Consider the following 19,806-nt stretch of genomic DNA (forward strand, 5'->3'; position numbering starts at 1 on the left):
TTTGGAAGATCTTGATCCCCACACTTTGAAGGTCCGCCTGTGAATGAAAAAAAACGGTTAGTGTAAAACACAGGTCACAGGCCACAGGTCACGGGTCACAGGTCACATGTCAGTGTTGACAAGTCAGCTTCAATTTACTGTAAAACACAAAGATAATGCTTGAAAAACAACTGTTAATGTCAAAAATATAATTCCAAAGGTACTTTATTGATCTAGAACTATTTTAAAGCTAAAAATCTACCCACGTGCTTACCACGTGATTTCGCGTTTTATGCCGTGTATAACACAGACCTGTAATATACTTGTATTATATATTACATCTATATCAAATATGAAAAATATTGTCTTTTCAATGTTATACGCATGTTACATATGTTATATACAAAGAATATCGATCTCACCTTTGCTTTAAACAGCCACCTAACAGGAAAATAGCTATTTCACAATCACTATGTCATATCTCATTTTATCACCTGTATCACCTTGGGTATGATAACAAGAATTGATGAAAATAGCGTCAATGGGATAATATTTTACAAATGTTTCAATATTTTTATCCCCAGCTTTGTATTTTTGATAAAATGACGTCACTATTTTCATCTCTCTAAAACAGCTCTCTTGGAGTATTTATTGTTTTCAAAACCTGTCAATCTATATCCACTTGCAGCGTCAGCATCCTATTATGCATGAAGAATATTTTATTGTTAATAGACGATATCGGCTTTCCGAATTCTCCCCGAATGATTTCCCATGATGCATTGCGCAAAAAAATTCACGGAAAGTCAATATCGTCCGTTATTTTTTTTGCGCAATGCATCATGGGTAATCATTCGGGGAGAATTCGGAAAGCCGATATCGTCTTTTGGTGTACGAAACCCCATACATTGAGAAAACATCATTATTTACATAATTTAAGTGTCATTTGTTGTCAATATTTGGGGTTGATGATTTGTCGTTTAAGTCTTCTAAATGACTTATAACTTAATATTTTAATAATACATTTCCATTACATATTATAATATGTTATGAGTTGTATGTTACGAGTGCGTTCCAGTTTTCCGGTTTGTAATTTGTATGACCTGTAACCTGTGACCTGTGACCTGTGACCTGTGACCTGTGTTTTTCACTAACCGTGAAAAAAAAATATCAACGATATTTTCTTCTTCAAAAGGAGCAATCGGGAAACGCTTAATGTAATCTTTTTTTAAGGCTAAGCAAAAGCCCAGTTGAGTAAATTTTGCGTGGAATAACTTTTGCGAGTTTTTTCCACGTTCACGGAAATTAAAGTGAAAAATTCGGCCAAAACTAACAGGAATATTAGAAAAAAATGGGTGACAAAGCGGCCGATTTACAAAATTTCATCTACACGAGTATTTTAGATTCTCAATTCACGAAAAAGAGGTCCATGAAAAAATTAACCATCTTCAAGTAATCAAAATATCCAAATAAAATCACGAACCTTGGACATCAAGAGCAATATCAACCTTGTCTCCAATTGCAGTTAGTGGATCTCTGATTGTTGATGTAAACTCGAAAGTGAAATTTCCGCTGTCTTCATACTCAACATTTTGTAACTCAATAGACAGAGATCCATTTCCGTTGTTCAAGTCAAGAAAGCCTAATATGCGACTTTCAAAAGGGTTATTTTCGTCTTGAGGTTTCAGGGAAATATTTAATGTCATTTCTTCTCTAGTCGATATCATTATATGTTGAGTTTGATGGTTATAAAAAATTTTATAATTAGTTGAAAATACGTTATCTGACACGCCAGTCAAATTCCATTTCAACGTTGCTGTTGTGTTCAGTTTGAAGATTTGTGTTTCTTCACCATTTCTTGAAACAACTTGGCATTCTAAAAAAAAGAAAGATCATTTAACTTAAATTAAACAACATAGTAGACCTTCTCATAAGTTATGTCACGAACACCCCTTACCTCGTTTTCAAAATATTGCAATGGTAATTGACTCCTAGGTGAGTTAATAAGTAGTTTACTCTATTCATAAAAGTAACATTTGAGGGATTTAATCACCATGGCAATGGCTTCAAAACAAGGCAGTCGTTGCACTTAAAATAATTCATGAAAAGGCCTATTAAAAATAGCCAATAGTCTAGCGACCTTGACCGTTTTTCACGTTGTTCTCGATCTTCATTAGGGACCTTTAGCATCTAGGACGGCGACTTTGAAAAAGTACAGCAAGATTGAACAAAAAGAAAGCCCTTAGGGGGATTGATATAAGGATGTCAACTAGGTTCTATTCTTTTCATATCAATTTTCTCATGAGAATAGTGAATTTTGATAGGGTAATTAATTGACGTTTTCAAATCTCAAGACGACTTGATAATTCTTTTTTGTCGTCGCCTTTGGGACGAAGACGGTAAAGGAAGATTACAATAATTTTAAATGGTATAAATCCCTAGAGAGTTATAACGTCATTTTTTACAAAAACTTGACTAAATTCAAATTTGTTCATGTGGTATTAAATCTATGTAAAATCGGACAAAATTTGCCATTTGATTTTAAGATTTACTTCACGTCCTCATTCAAGTCACCGTCCTAGATGCTAAAGGTCTCTATTGATTTCTAATAACATTTCACTTAAATGTTGTGAAGACATTTATTAATTTTTTAGTTCTTTCAATCCAGCCTTAAGGGGGGGGGGTACTACCTTTGCCGACCGAGGGGGGTGCTCCGCTGAGGTTCGAAAAATGGACTCTACGTAGGTCTCGTTTTTTCAATTGTTTTGCCAAAATTTGTGAAAAAAGTGAGCCTGAATGGGACTGAAATTCCAAAATCTTCTAAAATTTTCTACTTTTTCCCTAAATTTTCTAAAACAGGTACCCTATGAGGGAATGATTTTTCTATTTTGGTGATTTTGCGACCCTACCTGGGACTCGTGGAGTTTGAAAAAGGTACCCTGATCAGTGGCGCATTCCTGTTACCCGTTTTGCCCCAGTACCCCACGCCCCGGGAGCCCAGCCATTTTGTAATTGTTTAAATTTCTTATTGTTGATCTTTCCTTTATAATGATTTTATATTATAATGCAAGTGTATTACTGTCTAAAACGCATTGAGATATATCGGATATAATTAGTAACAATAAACCAATAAAATTTACCATTAAAAATGCTACACTAATTTCTTGATCTACAAATAGTAATCAAACACGACAGAGACAGAACAACATACTGGGCGAAATAATAAGAGATTTCCAATCCTGGAAAGATATATTTCCAAAAGTTGGAAATATCATATTTCCAAAATTTGGAAATATTTCGAAAATATGATTTTTTCAGATTTGGAAATATCATGATTTTTTCTGAAAAATCATGAAAAATCGCTCCTAAACCATCAAAATCCACCACCATACATACAAAGGACGTCCACGAGTCACAGGACCACTCCTAATCCACTCTGTACACCATCAGCTTGCGCTGATAACCAGAATAAAGAAAGTTTGCAGTGCTCTAAATGCAACCGACTGGTTCATTACATCTGTTCAAGACTTCCTCCATATATGATTTCAGTATGTAAAGACATCAGAAGGACGAAAAACGGCTGCAATTACGTCTGCCCGAACTGTGTGACGGTTTCTCAGGACTTACTTGCCATCAATCCCCACTCTGGACCACAACCGTCAATCCGAACAGCTGCTGAGCTTGCGAAGCTCAAAGAAACAATAAAAGAAAAAGAAAAGACGATCAAGAAACTAAAAAATACCGAGCAGCACCTTCTGGAAATTGTGTAGACACAGAAAGAAGAAATATCTGAGCTAAAGAAACAGCTGTCCAACAATCCAGCATTCCATACAGTAGAATACGTAAAGAATAAGCTTGAAAGAAAGTTGGGGCATTTTCGTTCGGAAATCTTATCCAGCAACAAATATGAATGCAAATCATATGCCGCAGCTGTGACTACCGAACGAAAGATCTTCCTTCCAACGATAACATCAAGACTGCTGTGAAGGAAGTTCATAAAGAGGAGGAAGCAGAACGCAAGGATAAAGTCAGGAGATCAATAAATATAATTATCCATGGGACACCAGAGCCATCTGAAGATGCACCGAAACATGATGAGGAATACGTAAAGACGCTCATTCAAAACCTTTGGGTTAAAGTGGGTATCAAACAGCTGTATAGACTGGGAGTGAAGGCTGATGGGAAGAAACGTCCATTTCTGGTTATCCTAAATAGCGAAAAAGAGAAAGAAAGTATATTTGGCAACTTTCCAAGGGCACTTAAGGGTAACGAAACATACAAAGGGATGAGTATATGTGAGGACTTAACTCCTAGTCAAAGAAAGGAGTATGAAGAGCTAGTTGCCGAAGGTAAAGAATTGAACGCGAAGAACAAAGACAAAGTTTATGAGCGGTATGTAAAAAATGGGAGGAGGAAAGAAGACCTCAAAAACCTTCAAGAACATCAAGGTGTAGAAGGGCTGTCAGGTATGCTAAAGATTCTTATTTTTCCCGCTTAGCAAATAACCTTAATGACCCAAACTTAGGTTCAAAGAAATACTGGTCTATTCTAAATCAATTTCTTCATAGGAGGAAGCCACCAAGGATTCCACCTGTTCGAGATTCCGGCAATAATCTTATTGCTGACGTCGCTACAAAAACAAATATATTTAATCAGTTCTTTGCTAATCAGTGCTCTCTCATAGACACTGATAGTGTTTTACCGGAACAAAAATATGTAACTAATCTTAGAATAAACAATATCGCTCTTGATGAAGCCAAAATCTTAGCCCTCATTCGCGCACTTACGACTAACAAAGCGCATGGTTGGGATGACATCTCCATACAGATGATTAAAATCTGTGATGAAACCTTGGTTAAACCTCTTATGAAGATCTATCAATATTCTTTAGATTTTTGCATTTTTCCATCAAACTGGAAGAGAGCAAATGTTGTTCCTGTGTACAAAAACAAAGGGGACAAGAGCGTGGTAAAAAATTATAGACCAGTGTCTCTTCTGCCTATTTTTGGAAAAAATCTTTGAAAAATGCATCTTTGACTCCGTCTACACCTATTTCGAAAACAACAATCTTTTCACAAATTCCCAGTCTGGTTTCCGCAAGGGTGACTCTTGTGTGTCTCAGCTGTTATCCATAACACACAACATCCTGAATGGTTTTGATGTTGATCCACCCCTAGATACTCGTGGAGTGTTCCTTGATATTTCCAAAGCTTTTGACAGAGTTTGGCACGATGGTTTAATTTTCAAACTTAAGTCATATGGTGTTTCTGGCTCCCTTCTTTTATTAATCCAGAATTTTCTACACGGGAGACGGCAGCGGGTTGTTCTTGATGGTCAATCTTCTGCTCGGACCCCTCTCTTTTTTTGATTTACATTAATGACCTCCCTGAAGGAATCATTTCCATGATCAAATTTTTGCTGATGACTCATCCTTGTTTTCGCTTATCCTAGACCATATTCGCTGTTCTCAAGAACTGAACAGTGACATGCAGAAGATAAGTGAGTGGGCTCATCAATGGAAAATGTCCTTCAACCCTGATCCTTCTAAACAGGCAGTTGAAGTGTACTTTACCCGGAGGTTAAATCCAGCTGACCCCCCAGAAATTATTTTCAATAATGCAGCCATTGCAGTTCAGGATCATCAAAAACATCTTGGTCTCATACTTGATCAAAAGCTGGCCTTTGACCGTCACCTTGATGAAAAAAAAAAATAAAAAAAGCTAATCAAGGTATTGGTCTTATTCGCAGACTTCGTAAGTTTCTACCCAGGGAATCTCTTGTCACTATATACAAAACCTATGTTAGACCACACCTAGATTATGGAGATATCGTATATGATCGTCCTGGTAATTCTACATTTTCTGAAAAACTCGAGTCTGTTCAATATGATGCTTGTCTTGCAATAACCGGATGCTTCAGAGGAACATCCAGAGAAAAAATATACCTTGAGCTAGGCTTTGAAAGCCTGGCAGACAGACGGTTAATTAGAAGACTCGTATTTTTTTTTTAAAATAAAATAATCAATGGCTTTGCTCCTGCTTATCTTACGACGAATATTCTTCCTCCCCAGAGAGGAGAGGAAGAACGCAATGCAGGGCGAAGGATAAAACCACCACTCGAGGCACCTTTCTGTAGAACCGAGCGTTATCGTGCCTCTTTCTTTCCTTTTAAACATAAATGAATGGAATAACCTCGGAGATCATATACGAAATCTTCCCACTATTAAGTCTTTCAAGCAAGCAATTCTCCGATTTCTCAGACCCAGTGCTAACTCAATTTTCAGAGCTAGTGACAACGATGGTGTTGTTCTCCTTAACCGATTAAGGGTTGGTTTCAGTCATCTTCGTGAGCATAAGTTCAGGCATAATTTTGCAGACACAGTTGACCCCTTCTGCAACTGTCGACAAAATTCAGTAGAAAACAACACAGCATTTTTTGATGCATTGCTCTGATTACTCTAATGACAGACTTGTGATGTTTGACAGCCTTCTTCAACTTGACATAACCTTGTTTCCATTTAATCCCAAAAAACATTGTGTAGAATACTTTCTTTATGGCGACCCCGATTTTAGCATTGTCCAAAATCACGATATATTAAGTATAACAATAAAATTTATCTGTGATACAAGCCGTTTTGGGGGACCGTTATTTTAGTCTTTTACTCTAACTGCTCTCCAAGCTCTTTTTGTTTTTGTTTTTTATTTTTTGTTAGTATTTATCCTCTGTAGTAAGTTTTTTTTTTCCCATGCATTTATCAATTGATTTATTAATTTATTGTTAGCTTAGTTTAGGTTCCTTCCTCCTGGCGGTATGATCTGGTGGTCCTTTTGCAGGAGGCTAGGAACCCTTAGTTTTGTACTATTTGTTCGTGTTACATATACTATAGATAAAAAAATAAAAAAAAAAGACAAAGCAGATGGAATATTTAGGGTCCGTGGCTCATCAAAAAACGTATTCAGCATTAGGAAGGTGAAGGCCAACAGCCTTCAACAACGCCAGTAAACATAACTGGTGAAAAACATAATAAAGAAGATAACAAAAACGAAGATAAAAACGAAAAAAAAGGAACAAAAAAGAATAAATAGAATGACCAAATGTATACCACTTAATCGAGCATCTAGCAATTCCAAAGGGGAAAAGAAAGTTGAAAAGGAGATCCGAATCCTGTATGCCAATTCAGACCAATTAACACCTGGTAAAATGAACCAATTACAAGTTCATGCACATATACTGTATACCACATATAATCTCGCAATCTGTGAAGTTAAAACAAAGATAGGCGGGATAAAAGAATTACTAGAATACGAATTTAGCGAGTATTAAAAGGACGCGGTATGATATTATTGGCGCACAACTCCATCAAACATCCGATTGTTAAGGCTTTTCCAGTTGTATTTGAAGAAGCGTGTATAATCGAAGTCAGCCTCGTCGACAGGGATGTACTAGTGTTTGCTTGTCTCTATCGCAGTCCTACGAAAACAGATTCATCCGAAGAAAATAATGCTAAGCTCAACTCGCTAATAAAAACTATTTCGGCGGAGAAGAAATATTCACACAAATGTTTCATTGGGGGTTTCAACTTCCCAACAATAAACTGACAAAATTGGACTACACCACATATCGAAGGGAGCAAAGATAAGCAGTTCCTAGATGCAATCCGTGATTCGTTTTTACAGCAACATGTAGACGAGCCAACAAGCTGTCGGGGATCAGATGATCCCTCTACGATCGACTTAAGGAACTTAAGGAACTCGATTGACGAAGTTGGCGATCCAAGGGATCAATACCAATAGGAGAAGATCTGCGAAGAGAAGTAAGTGAAAAGCGTCGATTGCATAGGGAATGGGCCCGTGCCCGTGCCCCGTGGAAAGGAGACGCAACCGTCTCGTCTACGTTACAGCACGAAATAGAGTCAACCGGATGATGACACAAGCCTGTAGGAACTATGAGCGCAACATCTGCAATAGAGCAAAAACCAAACCTACGGTTTTTTGGTCACATGTAAGAAGTAAGATAAAAGCTTCAACAGAAATTTCTTCACTTCTTAAGTCACCAAAGGACAAGTCTTCGAGGATATCACGAGAAAGCAAACATCCTGCAAAAACAATTTTGCAGTGTCTTCACCATCGAGCCCGACGGAGATCTTCCCGAATTCCCACGCAGAACAGAGCATGATATTGCTGACATCTTCATAACCAAAGTTATGGTAAGTAAGAGGTTCAAGAAACTGGATTCAAACAAATCATTTGGTCCTCACGAAATACACCGAAGGATGCTAAAAGAACTGGTCGATGAAATTTCTGAGCCCCTTTCAAGATTAATGATGAAGACACTAGCTGAAGGGATCCTACCTGAGGATGGGAAGCTTGCTCACGTCACACCCATTTATAAGAACAAAGGAGAGCATAACTTAGCAGTAAACTACAAACCAGTAAGCTTAACATCCGTGATTTGCAAGCTGATGGAGTCTATCTTACAGCATATGACAAACCACCTGACAAACCTGCACCTCTTTTCGGATAAGCAGTACGGCTTCATCAGAAGACGCTCCACTGTTACCCAGCTTTTAAACTATATCGATAAGTGCTGTGAAATTATATCTAATGGAAAAGTTGTAGACTGCATCTATTTTGATTTTGCCAAGGCATTTGATGCTGTGCCTCATCGCAGACTCTGCAAAAAGTTAAAAGGTTACGGAATAGTCGGTTCAATAAAGAATTGGATTACAGCGTTTCTAAGTGGAAGAAAGCAATTAGTCAAGGTGATCCAGTCAAAATCGAAAATTGACACAGTCGTGAGTGGGATACCACAAGGGAGTATTTTAGGACCATTGCTTTTTGTATTGTACATAAATGATCTGCCTGACAAAGTTATTTCATCTCTACTACTTTTCGCAGATGACACGAAGATTTTCAAGGAGGTCAATTCTATCACTGATTGTCTCATCATCCAAAGTGATATAGAAAAACTCGAAAAATGGTCTGAAGATTGGCTCTTGAAATTCCACCCCGACAAATGCCATGTCCTTACGCTTGGTAAATTCACAAACATCAAACATGCTCACCCCTATCGTCTTGCGGGTAATCAGCTTGAGCATGTATTCGAAGAAAAAAACCTTGGTATACTGATTGATGCTGGACTATCATTTGAACAACATATAGCCAAGCAAGTCAACAAGACTAACTTTATGCTCGGGGTCATCAAGCGAGGTTTCATCAGCTTAACTGCAGAGATCCTCCGTACATTATACTCAACCTTTTTCAGACCTCATCTCGAGTATGCACAGTCACCAAGACTACGAAAGCACGTCAATTTGCTTGAGAGAGTGCAAAGATGCGCATCAAGACTAGTCCAAACTTGTCGCAACCTTTCGTATAGCGAAAGACTTAAAATGCTTGATCTACCAACACTGGAATTTTGAATACAGTTCTGTGATATGGTCCAGGTCTAAAAACACCTCCACTTTTATGATAAAGCAACATTACCGGACAAACTGACTAGACGAACACACCCAAACCGAAGATACGCTCACGAACTCTCACCAAACTTCGCGAATGACGGACCACAAACCAAATCCTTTTACTACAGGTACCAATTTGGAACAAGCTACCAAGTGATGTTGTTTAAGCAGATTCCATCAAGTCATTCAAAGATAAGCTTAACGATGCATGGAAAACCCATGGCTTGAAATGCGACACAAGAAGAGTTTAAATAATATCGGTTAGAGGCCCACTGTGAGCCTAATTTGTAAATCTCTGTAATAAAAATAATTAAATATGGTATTTCCACAACTTTGGAAACATAGAAAAGTCATATTTCCAGATTTCCAAAAGAATATTTTTAAGATATTTCCAGGATTGGAATTCTCTTATTTCGCCCAGTGACAGAAATTCAGATGTTATTATTCCAACCGCGGCTTTCTTATACTATATTCTAAAGCTTATTAGACTATTCTGGGGGCCTATTCTTGAACATTTTGGATCTTTAGTCTAGCGTGAAAATTCTAAGTTAGAGCGCCTCCTAATCGTTTGTGGCTATAAGATTTCTATATACTTTTTTTCCCAAAAATTACGAACTTGATTGTAAAAAAAATACCTTAAGCACTTATTTTGTTTGAATGAATTTTGACAAACAATCGAAACACTGTCTGAAAATTCAACATTTTGGCTATAAATTATCGACTCTTTCGATTACAAGTTTTGCAGGTTTTTCAGAATATTTACACCCGTTTTAGAAAAAGAAGGACTTGAAACACAAAATTAGAGGCTTGTTTTTGAGCTAAAAAAAACTAGTCCAAACACGGGATAAAGGTTCTCCGAGGAGCCAAATTTTCTTCTCCAATCAAATTTTTAACCTATGACTTTAGCGCCCTGAAGAATAAAACAAGTTTAAGTAATTAACATTTAACTGGTATACTGAGATTAAATTTCTCAGAAAACTTTTTTATTCAACTTTTTCTTGACTCTCAACTGTTCTGAAACTTCGTTCAAATTCGAGGTGGATGGACCGAGTATAAACTGCACTGGACTACCACCAGGTTGTGATCTTCGTTTATTTTTCAAAATGAAGAATTTTCAATAAAATTTTAAAAATATGGAAAAAATAGCCAAATTTCAACCAAAAACGACATCACCTAGCAAGATCCTGATCCCTGATGAAGATGCGAGTGACAACAATCGATGTACCGAGCATAATTGTATAAAAGACGATGAAAAAATGAGAATTCAATGTCATAAATGCCAACGAACGCTACATTATGCCTGCACTGGACTACCACCATACCAGTTAAATATGTTTTTAAATAAAGGTTACCGAAAATACGTGTGTATAACTTGTTGCTCTCCGGCAAAAGAACTCGGTAGAAAAGTTCATAATCAAGTGGAAAGAATTAAAAGCTGCACGCACAGTTATAAAGAAATCGAATCGTGCGAAAGTATAATAAAAGTCAAAAGTGAGAGTGAAAAAAGTCTAAACACAATGATCAAAGATTTACAGGCAAGATATCAGGAATACATCAAGGATAAAAATCAAGTTACCAATCTAATACAGAGCCAGTTTTCCACGCTAGAAACAAAACTAACATCCAAGATAGAAGAGACGTTGAATAACAAGACTGCAAAAATTCAAACCGCAACAGAACCACGTAAGAAAAGTTTTGCTGAAGCGACTAAAAACAATGATCAATTAAGCGTAAATAGCATGAAACAGCTACTACGAGAGGAAAAAATCGACGAACAAATTGAGGACCAAAGGAAACTATCGACAGACGCAAATATCATTATCCATGGGGTAAATGAAAATGAAAATAAAGAAGATATCGATTTCGTTACTGAGCTTCTGAATGACGTTAATTTAAAGACTCAACCAACCTACATCTCTGTGTTGGAAAAGAATCTAAGGTTATGCGCCCAATCAAAGTTGTATTCAAAGACAGTCATAACAAATACAGATTCATGAAGAAGTTGACTGAATTGAAACAACACGAGAAGTACGTGAAATTAAGTATCACCGACGACTTGACAAAAATGGAGAGGGAACAAATCAAAGAGTGGAAAAAGAGAGCAGACGAGATGAATAAAGCCAGATCGAATGACGATTTTAAATGGAGGGTACGAGGAAGCCCTCGTGAAAAATTATATTTTAAAAAGATTTTTTGTACAAGAACGGTTTAGAGGCCCTTGTGCCTCAACTGTAATCACCTTACAAATTGTAAAGTAGCGTTGACTTTTATTAGCCTTTGTTGCTACCTGTTCGTCAACTTGAAATAAACTATTACATACATACATACCATACCAGCTGAATATGTTTTTGAATAAAGGTTACAGAAAATACCAATGCATAACTTGTTGTTCTCCGGCAAAAGACCTCAGCATAAAAATCCATCATCAAGCAGAAAGAATAGAATGCTGTACACATAGCTATAAAAAAATTGATGCATGTGAAACCATAATACACCATAAAAGTGAGAATGAAAAGAGACTTAACACCGTGGTCAAGGACTTAAAGGCAAAATGTCAGGAATACCTAAAAGACAAAAATCAAGTAATTGATCTAATCCAGAGCCAATTTTCCGTCCTGGAAAAGAAGCTATCCACTAAAATTGAAGAGACAGTGAATGCTAAGATTTCGAAAGTCCAAGTGGCTAAAGAACCAAAAAGTTTTGCCGACGCTGCGAAAGTAAATGGTTCGTTGAACCTAAACAACATGAAGCAGTTACTCAGAAGGGAGAAAGTCGAAGAACAAATCGAAGACCAAAGAAAGCTGTCAATAGACGCAAACATCATCATCCACGGGGTGCGTGAAAAAGAAAATGAAGAAGATATCGATTTCGTAAACGAACTTTTGAACGACGTCCACGTAAAAACTCAACCAACCTTCATCTCTCGAGTTGGAAAACAATCAAATGGTGTGCGTCCAATCAAAGTCGCCTTCAAAGACAGCCATATAAAGTACCGCTTCATGAAGAAGTTGACTGAACTAAGACAGCACGAGAAGTACGTAAAATTGAGCATCACCGACGATTTAACGAAAATTGAGAGAGAGCAAATCAAAGAATGGAAAAGAAGAGCAGACGAGATGAATAAAGCCAAGTCGAATGAAGACTTTAATTGGAGGGTGCGGGGAAGTCCTCGTGACAAACTGTACCTAAAAAAGATTTTTTGTACAAGATCGGTTTAGAGGCCCTCGTGTGCCTGGACTGTAATTCTTTAATAAATAAATAAATAAATAAATAAACAAAAACTGGTTGATAGTTCGAAATACTAACTTTTATGGATCATTTACTTCCCCAGTATCTATGGGGAGTACACAAGATATCCTCAAAAATTTTGAACCAATCCCCCCCCCCCCGATTTCAGCAGGTGTCCCTCAGGGTTCCATTCTCGGAACCCTCTTTTTCCTTGTATAATCCAAAGATATAATTTCCTTGATCAAAATATTTGCTGATGACTTTTCTTTATTTTCCTTGATTCGTGATCAGATTCGCTGTTCTCAAAAACTGAACATTGACTTGCAGAAGATAAATGAGTGGGCTCATCAATGGAATATATCCTTCAACCCTGATCCTTCCAAACAATCCGTTGAAGTCTACTTTACTTACGAGAAGGGTAAACCTAGATCCTCCAATAATTACATTCGACGATTTACCCATTTGGATCCGCTTACCTAACTCAGGCAAAACACTCTCGTTTATTCGAACATCAGTTGTTCGAATTCTTCAGTTATTCGAAGCTATTTTGTTTCCCTTGGGACCAATTATAAGGCTAAGTCCGGCTAAGTCACCCTAAGTTGTTCGAATTTTTCTTATGGTAAGATCGTTGAGTGAGAACATTGATTTTCTGCGATTAAAGTACTAGTAGAGCGCATTTTGTAAAATCGCTCGATTGTTCTGGTCAAAGCACTTTTGGAAAACTAAAGGGTAGGGGAATCAAAATTACTTAGGTTCCAATTCATTTACGGACACTTTGGTGTGATTTTCGGACAAATATGACGGTCTCAGGCCAAAATCATGGGATCTAAATTTATTGAAAATTTTAGCTGAAGAAAACGGAGACCTGTTGTATATTTTTGGAAAGCTCTTAAAGAATTAAGATTAGAGATATATTGCAAGTATAGGTGATTTATGTACCTAACTCGAGATATTAACCTTTAAAAACAGTGTTTTTCAGCAAGAAACAGCTGTTTTGTCCAGTTTTTGCGCTTTTTGAAGCTCAATATCTCGAGTTAGGTATCTTATCATCTACAAAGTTAGTTCTTTCTTCAAAAAGTAAAAGTTCGTTGAGTTTATTTCGCCCAATTCCCGGGGGTTCGGCCAAAAATCAGGTCTCTAAAATCGAAAGCAAAATGTTTTGAAATTTCTCAAATTTTACCTCAAAATTTGGTGTTTTCTCAAATTGTACACCCTTACATTGCACTTTTTCCCTCTGAACAACGAGCTACATATATAAGGGCTGTTCACAAAACTTTCCATCTGATTGAGAGGAGATGCTCAATTTAAAAGTATAATTAGCTTACCTGAAAGTTGTAAGGATAACCAAAATAACGTTAAGTAATTCATTCTTCTAAGAAATAATTGATAGCAAGTCCGAGTTGTAAAAACTCCGCTGTATAAATACAGAGGTTAAGAAAGTAAATTTGCTATTGGGACCCACTTTATGGAAATTAGTACAGCTTATGTTTAACTTTCCGTATCCTTCACTTAAGAGATATCTTTAAAAGTTTTAAACTAAATTTGAAGGCATAAAGTCAACAAAAAGATGTAACCTGAGAATTGCTTGAATGCTTGAAGTTTTGTTGATTTTGCTGATACTTTGAATTCAAACTAATCAATCTCTATGTAAACAATGCTTTGACGCGTGACATATGTTCTTTCCAATTTTTTTATAAGAATGGTGTTTCCATTTCATCATGGAAAGTCTTAACATTTTAGGGAAAATTATCCTAAAAAGTTCTTAGGTTATTCTCACTCTTGAGTGCCTGGTAAACGTACATGTACGTTTATTTTTTTTCGTGTCAAATTTCCCACCTTTACGCACCTTATTAGGAACTGTACGTTTATTTATTCTGAAGAATTTTCCCGCCTGTACGTTTATTCCCTCCTGTACGTTTATTTATTTTGACCCAATATCGCCCGATTCATACTGCACTAATGTTGTACTACGTTTATTTTAGCCTGTACGTTTATTAGGCACACGAGAGTAAGTTAGGATCCAAACCCAGCCTAAATCTAGCGTGATACATACCTCAGAAAATTAGGCATTTTTTTCAAAGCATTTAGCATTGCTGGAGGGGAAATCGGCAATTTACACTTTTACAATTTATATCTTAATCTATTGTAAGGTAAAGTTAAAACAAAACGACGTAAAATTTTAAAAAGTCTTCAAAGAGCGGAATGGCAATAGAAAAACGCTAATTTTCGAGAATAAAGATAAATCTATTTTAACATTAAGGGACTTAGGAAATAAAAAATGACATGCATTTGAGCTAAGTGTAAAAAAATTCAAATTTCGAAATAATATTGTAGTCACTTCTAGATTAAGCGTTACATTCGTTATGTTTAAGGCGTATGTGGAAATTTGCTCCGAAACGCTATACTCTGAAGTTCGAAAAATTGAACCAATCTTAATAATAGCTTTAGGGTAGGCAGCCACAAATACACTACCGGCGTATCAGAAAACATTCTTTTTTTAGGGCTAAATTTGTGGACGAGTGTGATCTTTGAAAATCGAAGTTCTCAAAATAGGTCTTTTAGTCCGAAAAGAATATCTTGTTTAATACACTCTCACCATATATGCTCTCACTTTCCCTCGACAAGCTAATTTAAAAAAATCTTTAAAGAAGGTCTAGATAAAATCTAAAATTTACTATATTACAATAACTCAACATAAAACACAACACTATTATGTATTTATAAAATCCGAGACTGGGAGTCTCTGGTTGGGAGCGAGTCCATTACAGTGGAGATTTTAACAATCTCCTTTCTGTTTTTGATGCATTTAAAAATGAATGTTCATTCCGCAATGACGTTCTGAATTTTAAATCAATGTAACTTTCGATGAGTTCACTATGTATGACTTCCCATGTCCAGGACAAGCTAAAGAATATCACGAATCAATTGTCAATTTTATTTATCATATTCATGCAATAGAAACCCATAATTTCGTGAAATTTTAACGTTAGCAATCCATCACATTCCAATTGAAACAAATCACAAAATTTCTAACGTATGTGAAGTCTCACACTTTTTGGTTTTCATTTTTCATTGCTGTTTGCTCATTGGGAGATTTTTCTGAAGTCGCTGCAACTGAAATGAATGAGGGAAGCACTTTGAAGGCAAAGGTGTATCGGCGGGATGAAAATTGCATGCTTCAAGCAGTGAGACTTCGACTTGACACTGGGGAGGTAGTTTGGGAAATTTGGCTTTCACTGGGAGCACTATTCAATACGGAACACCGAAGTCCGAAGACATGACCTGGAATGAAGCACAGGATTCTTAATTTGAAATCCTTTTAAACATGAACGAAGAGTCGTTTCTGGTTTTTTTAGCTACCAAACAATAAAGAAGAGAGTACAACCTACCACTACCTCCACCGATATTTCCAAGACGATATAAGACAACCAGAGTTACGAGTACCACCAGAATGAGGACACCGATGATTATCCCTGCAACTGCTCCTCCTGATAAACCTCCAGATCCTCTAACTTCACCGTCTCTTCCGCTGAAAATGAAAAATGTAAGACCTTATGGATAACGTTCAATGTATGTGTAGTAAATTCTTATTGCATCTAATCTCTCTACATTGTTACACTTAGGGCTTAAAATTATATGAGAAGAGTACAAGTTTTAAAATTATCTGGCATAAATTTTTAAAAGTATAAATAATAAAATAAACAATAAAAAATAGAAGTCCGGATAAAAATAATACAAAAATCATGCAAGAAAAATATAATAGTGTGATTGCGCATAAAATAAATAAGAACAAGTGCATGCGAGAAAAGTGAATTGATGTACCAGAATTAGTAAAGTTTTTGTTTGTCTTTCATTCTTTGCACGACCACTCACAAGATTATTTCTAAAAAAACTAAGAAAAATTAAGTCAGGAACAGGAACCAGCTCTAAAACAGAAAGGAAAATAATGGTTAGATTGATTGAAGTGTAGCTTGGTTCTTTAATGTCAAGAAAAATGAAATCAAATAAAAATGACTTACCTCAGATGAATAAAAGCAAAAAGAGGTTGGACATTGGTAGAAGGTGATGAAAAAAAGATCAGAACGAGTGGAAGCAATACCAGCCATCATTAACAGGAAAAAAACTATGGAATCACATGCGACCACATGCATGTAAAAAGTGATTTTCACAATTTGTGATCCTCCCAAAATCACACGGATTTGAAAAGACAATCTCCTGCTGAATTGAGGTGGAATATTTTTGTGATGTTAAAAATGTCTCTTTGAAGAAAAAGAAATCATTCTGTTTGTGGTTTTAGAGATGATACAATGTGTCCCAAAAAAAGCGGAAAATGATTATATAAAGTGAAATGGTGTGTTTATTGAGACAAATTGTATACTAAATTCTACAAGTGAAAAAACATGGCATGTAATCTTTTGACACCCGTGTGATTATGTGTAGGACCACAAGAAGTGAGGAAATCAATTTCACATGCATGTGATTTGATGATTTCTTTGCTTTGAAAATTAGGTTATTTTGAACGTTTATGGAATATGTTTCTTAAAAACGTATTGTCTGGCGTTTACGAAAATATACAAAAATACGAAAAACTTATCAATGGTTTTATGTACAAAAAAATTAAATGATTTAGAAATATCAAGATTGGCGGTAATAAAATAAATTTAATATTATCTTCCCAATTTAGAAAGAAATAACAGTTTATAAATAAAGATATTCTTCGGCTGAAACAGGTAGCTTTAGTTGGCTTCAGTTAAAATTTCAAGCTCGTGGTTTCAAGAAATTATTTTTGACACTTCCCGTGAAAGGTTAGAAAATGATTGTGAAAAAAAATTGACTGTGCTAAATTGGAGATCTTTATTGACTTTGACTAAGCTTGGGTTGACCCCGGGTGAAGATATTTTTACTTGCCAAGCGAATCATAGTGACACTCAAGAATGATAACCACTATACCACTACCGTAACAAATGCTATAACATTTTTTTTTATAAAATACATTCTTCTTTAGAAAAATAAAAACAAAATGACACCATTGGTCATAAGAAAATTTAAGTTCAAAAGACCCCTATCTCAGTGCCCCGGTAGAACCTTTTCCCTCAGTGGGGTTGAAAATTTCTATCAAAATGCCAATGGGGATAGAAAATCTATTGTTTCCAGCTCGAAAATTCCAGTGGGGACCCTGGTAAAAATTCTTGATAAGATCTGAAAAGATCGTTGAAGATCTTTGAAGATCTTTAACAAGTAAGAATCTTATAAAATCTTTGTAAGATCTTACAACGATTCTTAGGCAATCTTGAAAATTTCTTCCAACAAAAAGATCTTTAAAGATCTTGTAAAGAAATTGTTGAGAATTGTCATTATTCTTCCCGCATATTGATAGTAAGATAATTATTATTTCTTAATAAGTTCTTAAAGCAGAATCTTACGAAAGAAGATTCTTTACGTAACTTATAAAGTTTTTATAAAGAGATTTCCCAAATCTTAACTAACTATTATATGCAAAGAAGCTTTAAGATTCTTAGTGGTTCTTATCAAGTTTGGGTGTTAAGAATCTTAAAAACACGTAAATTTCTGGTTATGATTATTTTTCATAAGAAGGAGTCTTTAGACTCAAGGAGAGCAATCTCTTAGGATAGTATTTACGAAGCAGTTTTTGCTCAGCTTCGAAATACGGTTAGTGGTTTCTCTTTTGTGTGTTTGTTATCATTGACTGTATTAATGAAATAGTTGATTAATGGGAAGTATTCACGAGGTCATCAGCTGAATGCTGTCACTCGAGCAAAGGTGCTTTTGACCCTTATTCAATAAGTATTTGGGGATAGTAGTGAAATTCCGTCAGCGACCGTAGTGCAGTGGTAGAGCATCCGTCTACGGTGCGCAAGGTTGTGGGTTCAACCCCCAGCCGGGTCATACCAAAGATTCCTAAAATGGTACTTGATGCCTCTCTGATTGATGCTCAGCAATTAAGAGAAGGGTCAAGGGTAAGTGGAGCAATTCCTCCCCTACCTTCGGGTAGATAGCTATCGAAAGAGGATTTTTCGGGTCGCCTCCGACTGCGGTTGCAGACTTACTTTTACTTAAGATCCTGTCAAGATCTTGAATCACTGTAAGGGACAAGAATCTGATTCAAGACTTACAAAAGAGTCTTGTCAGATCGTTAAAGATCTTGAAAGATCTTGGCACGTTCGTAGTAAGAAACTGAAAAAAAATAAGCAAAGCTTCTTGATAAGATCTTTTCAAGAACTTTACAAGAATTTTTACCAGGGGATGGTTTTGGAGTGCAATTTTTTACATTCAGTTTTCAAAATCATAGAGCAATTTCGCAGTGGGGTTGAAATTATAGGATATTTTTTCCACCGGGGAGGATTTTTTGGCCTATTTTTCCATCGGGGTAGGGGGTCTACCGGGTCTGTGACACAGGGGTGTCTTTTTCTATCAAGATTCTATTTTAATCTGCATATCCCGATTGCTATTAACCAACCCAGCAGGGGGCACTCAAATTAACAAAATGACCTACCGTTACGTGCAGCTCGTAATTGTCCCTATACCAATCTTCCCTAAGTGAACTGTAAGGGTCGAAATGGGCAAAGATGAGATAAAGTGCCCTACGGGTGTAAAATTTTGAAAAATATCAACATCTGTTAGCTCGCTTTTCACGCTCACGAAAGACCATTTCCATCATTAAAATCAAAAAGTAGTGGTCCAAGTAGCTCTGGGTACGAGATTGCTTATAAAATAGTCAAAGGTTTTCAATAAAATGCACTGAAAGGGTTAACTTTTCGTCCATAGTTACCTAAATCGAATTAAATTTTGCTAAATTTTCACTGCACTGTAAGGGTCCGATTTGAAAGGCCTAATTTACGGCCGAAAGTACGGTCTTTTCTTAAGCGAGTGCCCCTTTCCGGGGTAACCAGTGTGCAGTGGCATCTGGTTGGTAAGAATCTCAGTGAATTGAGAATATTGACAAGGGATCAATCATCTTCTCTTTAGCATGTGTGATTTCTCACACTTCATAATGCGACTTTTCTTGCGTCTTTTGTAACGGCATGTATGTTGCACTATCATCTGAAAAAGTTTGTAATTCTTCGTAATTTGAAGGTGCTTGAGTTCTTGTATCGATTCTATTGGTTTGGAAGCCTAATGAA

The 19,806-nt window shown here is 36.3% G+C and overlaps 1 protein-coding gene across 2 annotated transcripts in view; it reads right to left on the reverse strand.

Moving 5' to 3' along the window:
• LOC136801739 (uncharacterized) overlaps positions 1-19,806 on the reverse strand; it is a 49,918-nt gene that overhangs the window by 9,721 nt on the left and 20,391 nt on the right. Inside the window, exon 6 of one of the 2 annotated variants that reach the window (XM_067058398.1) lies at positions 18,141-19,798. The exons of the other annotated variant lie outside the window; for it this stretch is intronic. Coding sequence (XP_066914499.1) covers positions 19,665-19,798 — 134 coding nt within the window. The 3' untranslated portion in view covers positions 18,141-19,664. Of the gene's footprint in view, positions 1-18,140; positions 19,799-19,806 lie in introns of those variants that run through there. 2 annotated transcript variants of the gene reach the window in all.

Source organism: Clytia hemisphaerica, unplaced genomic scaffold (genome assembly GCF_902728285.1).
Source record: "Clytia hemisphaerica strain Z4C2 unplaced genomic scaffold, Clytia hemisphaerica genome assembly, whole genome shotgun sequence".
NCBI classification, from domain to species: domain Eukaryota; kingdom Metazoa; phylum Cnidaria; class Hydrozoa; order Leptothecata; family Clytiidae; genus Clytia; species Clytia hemisphaerica.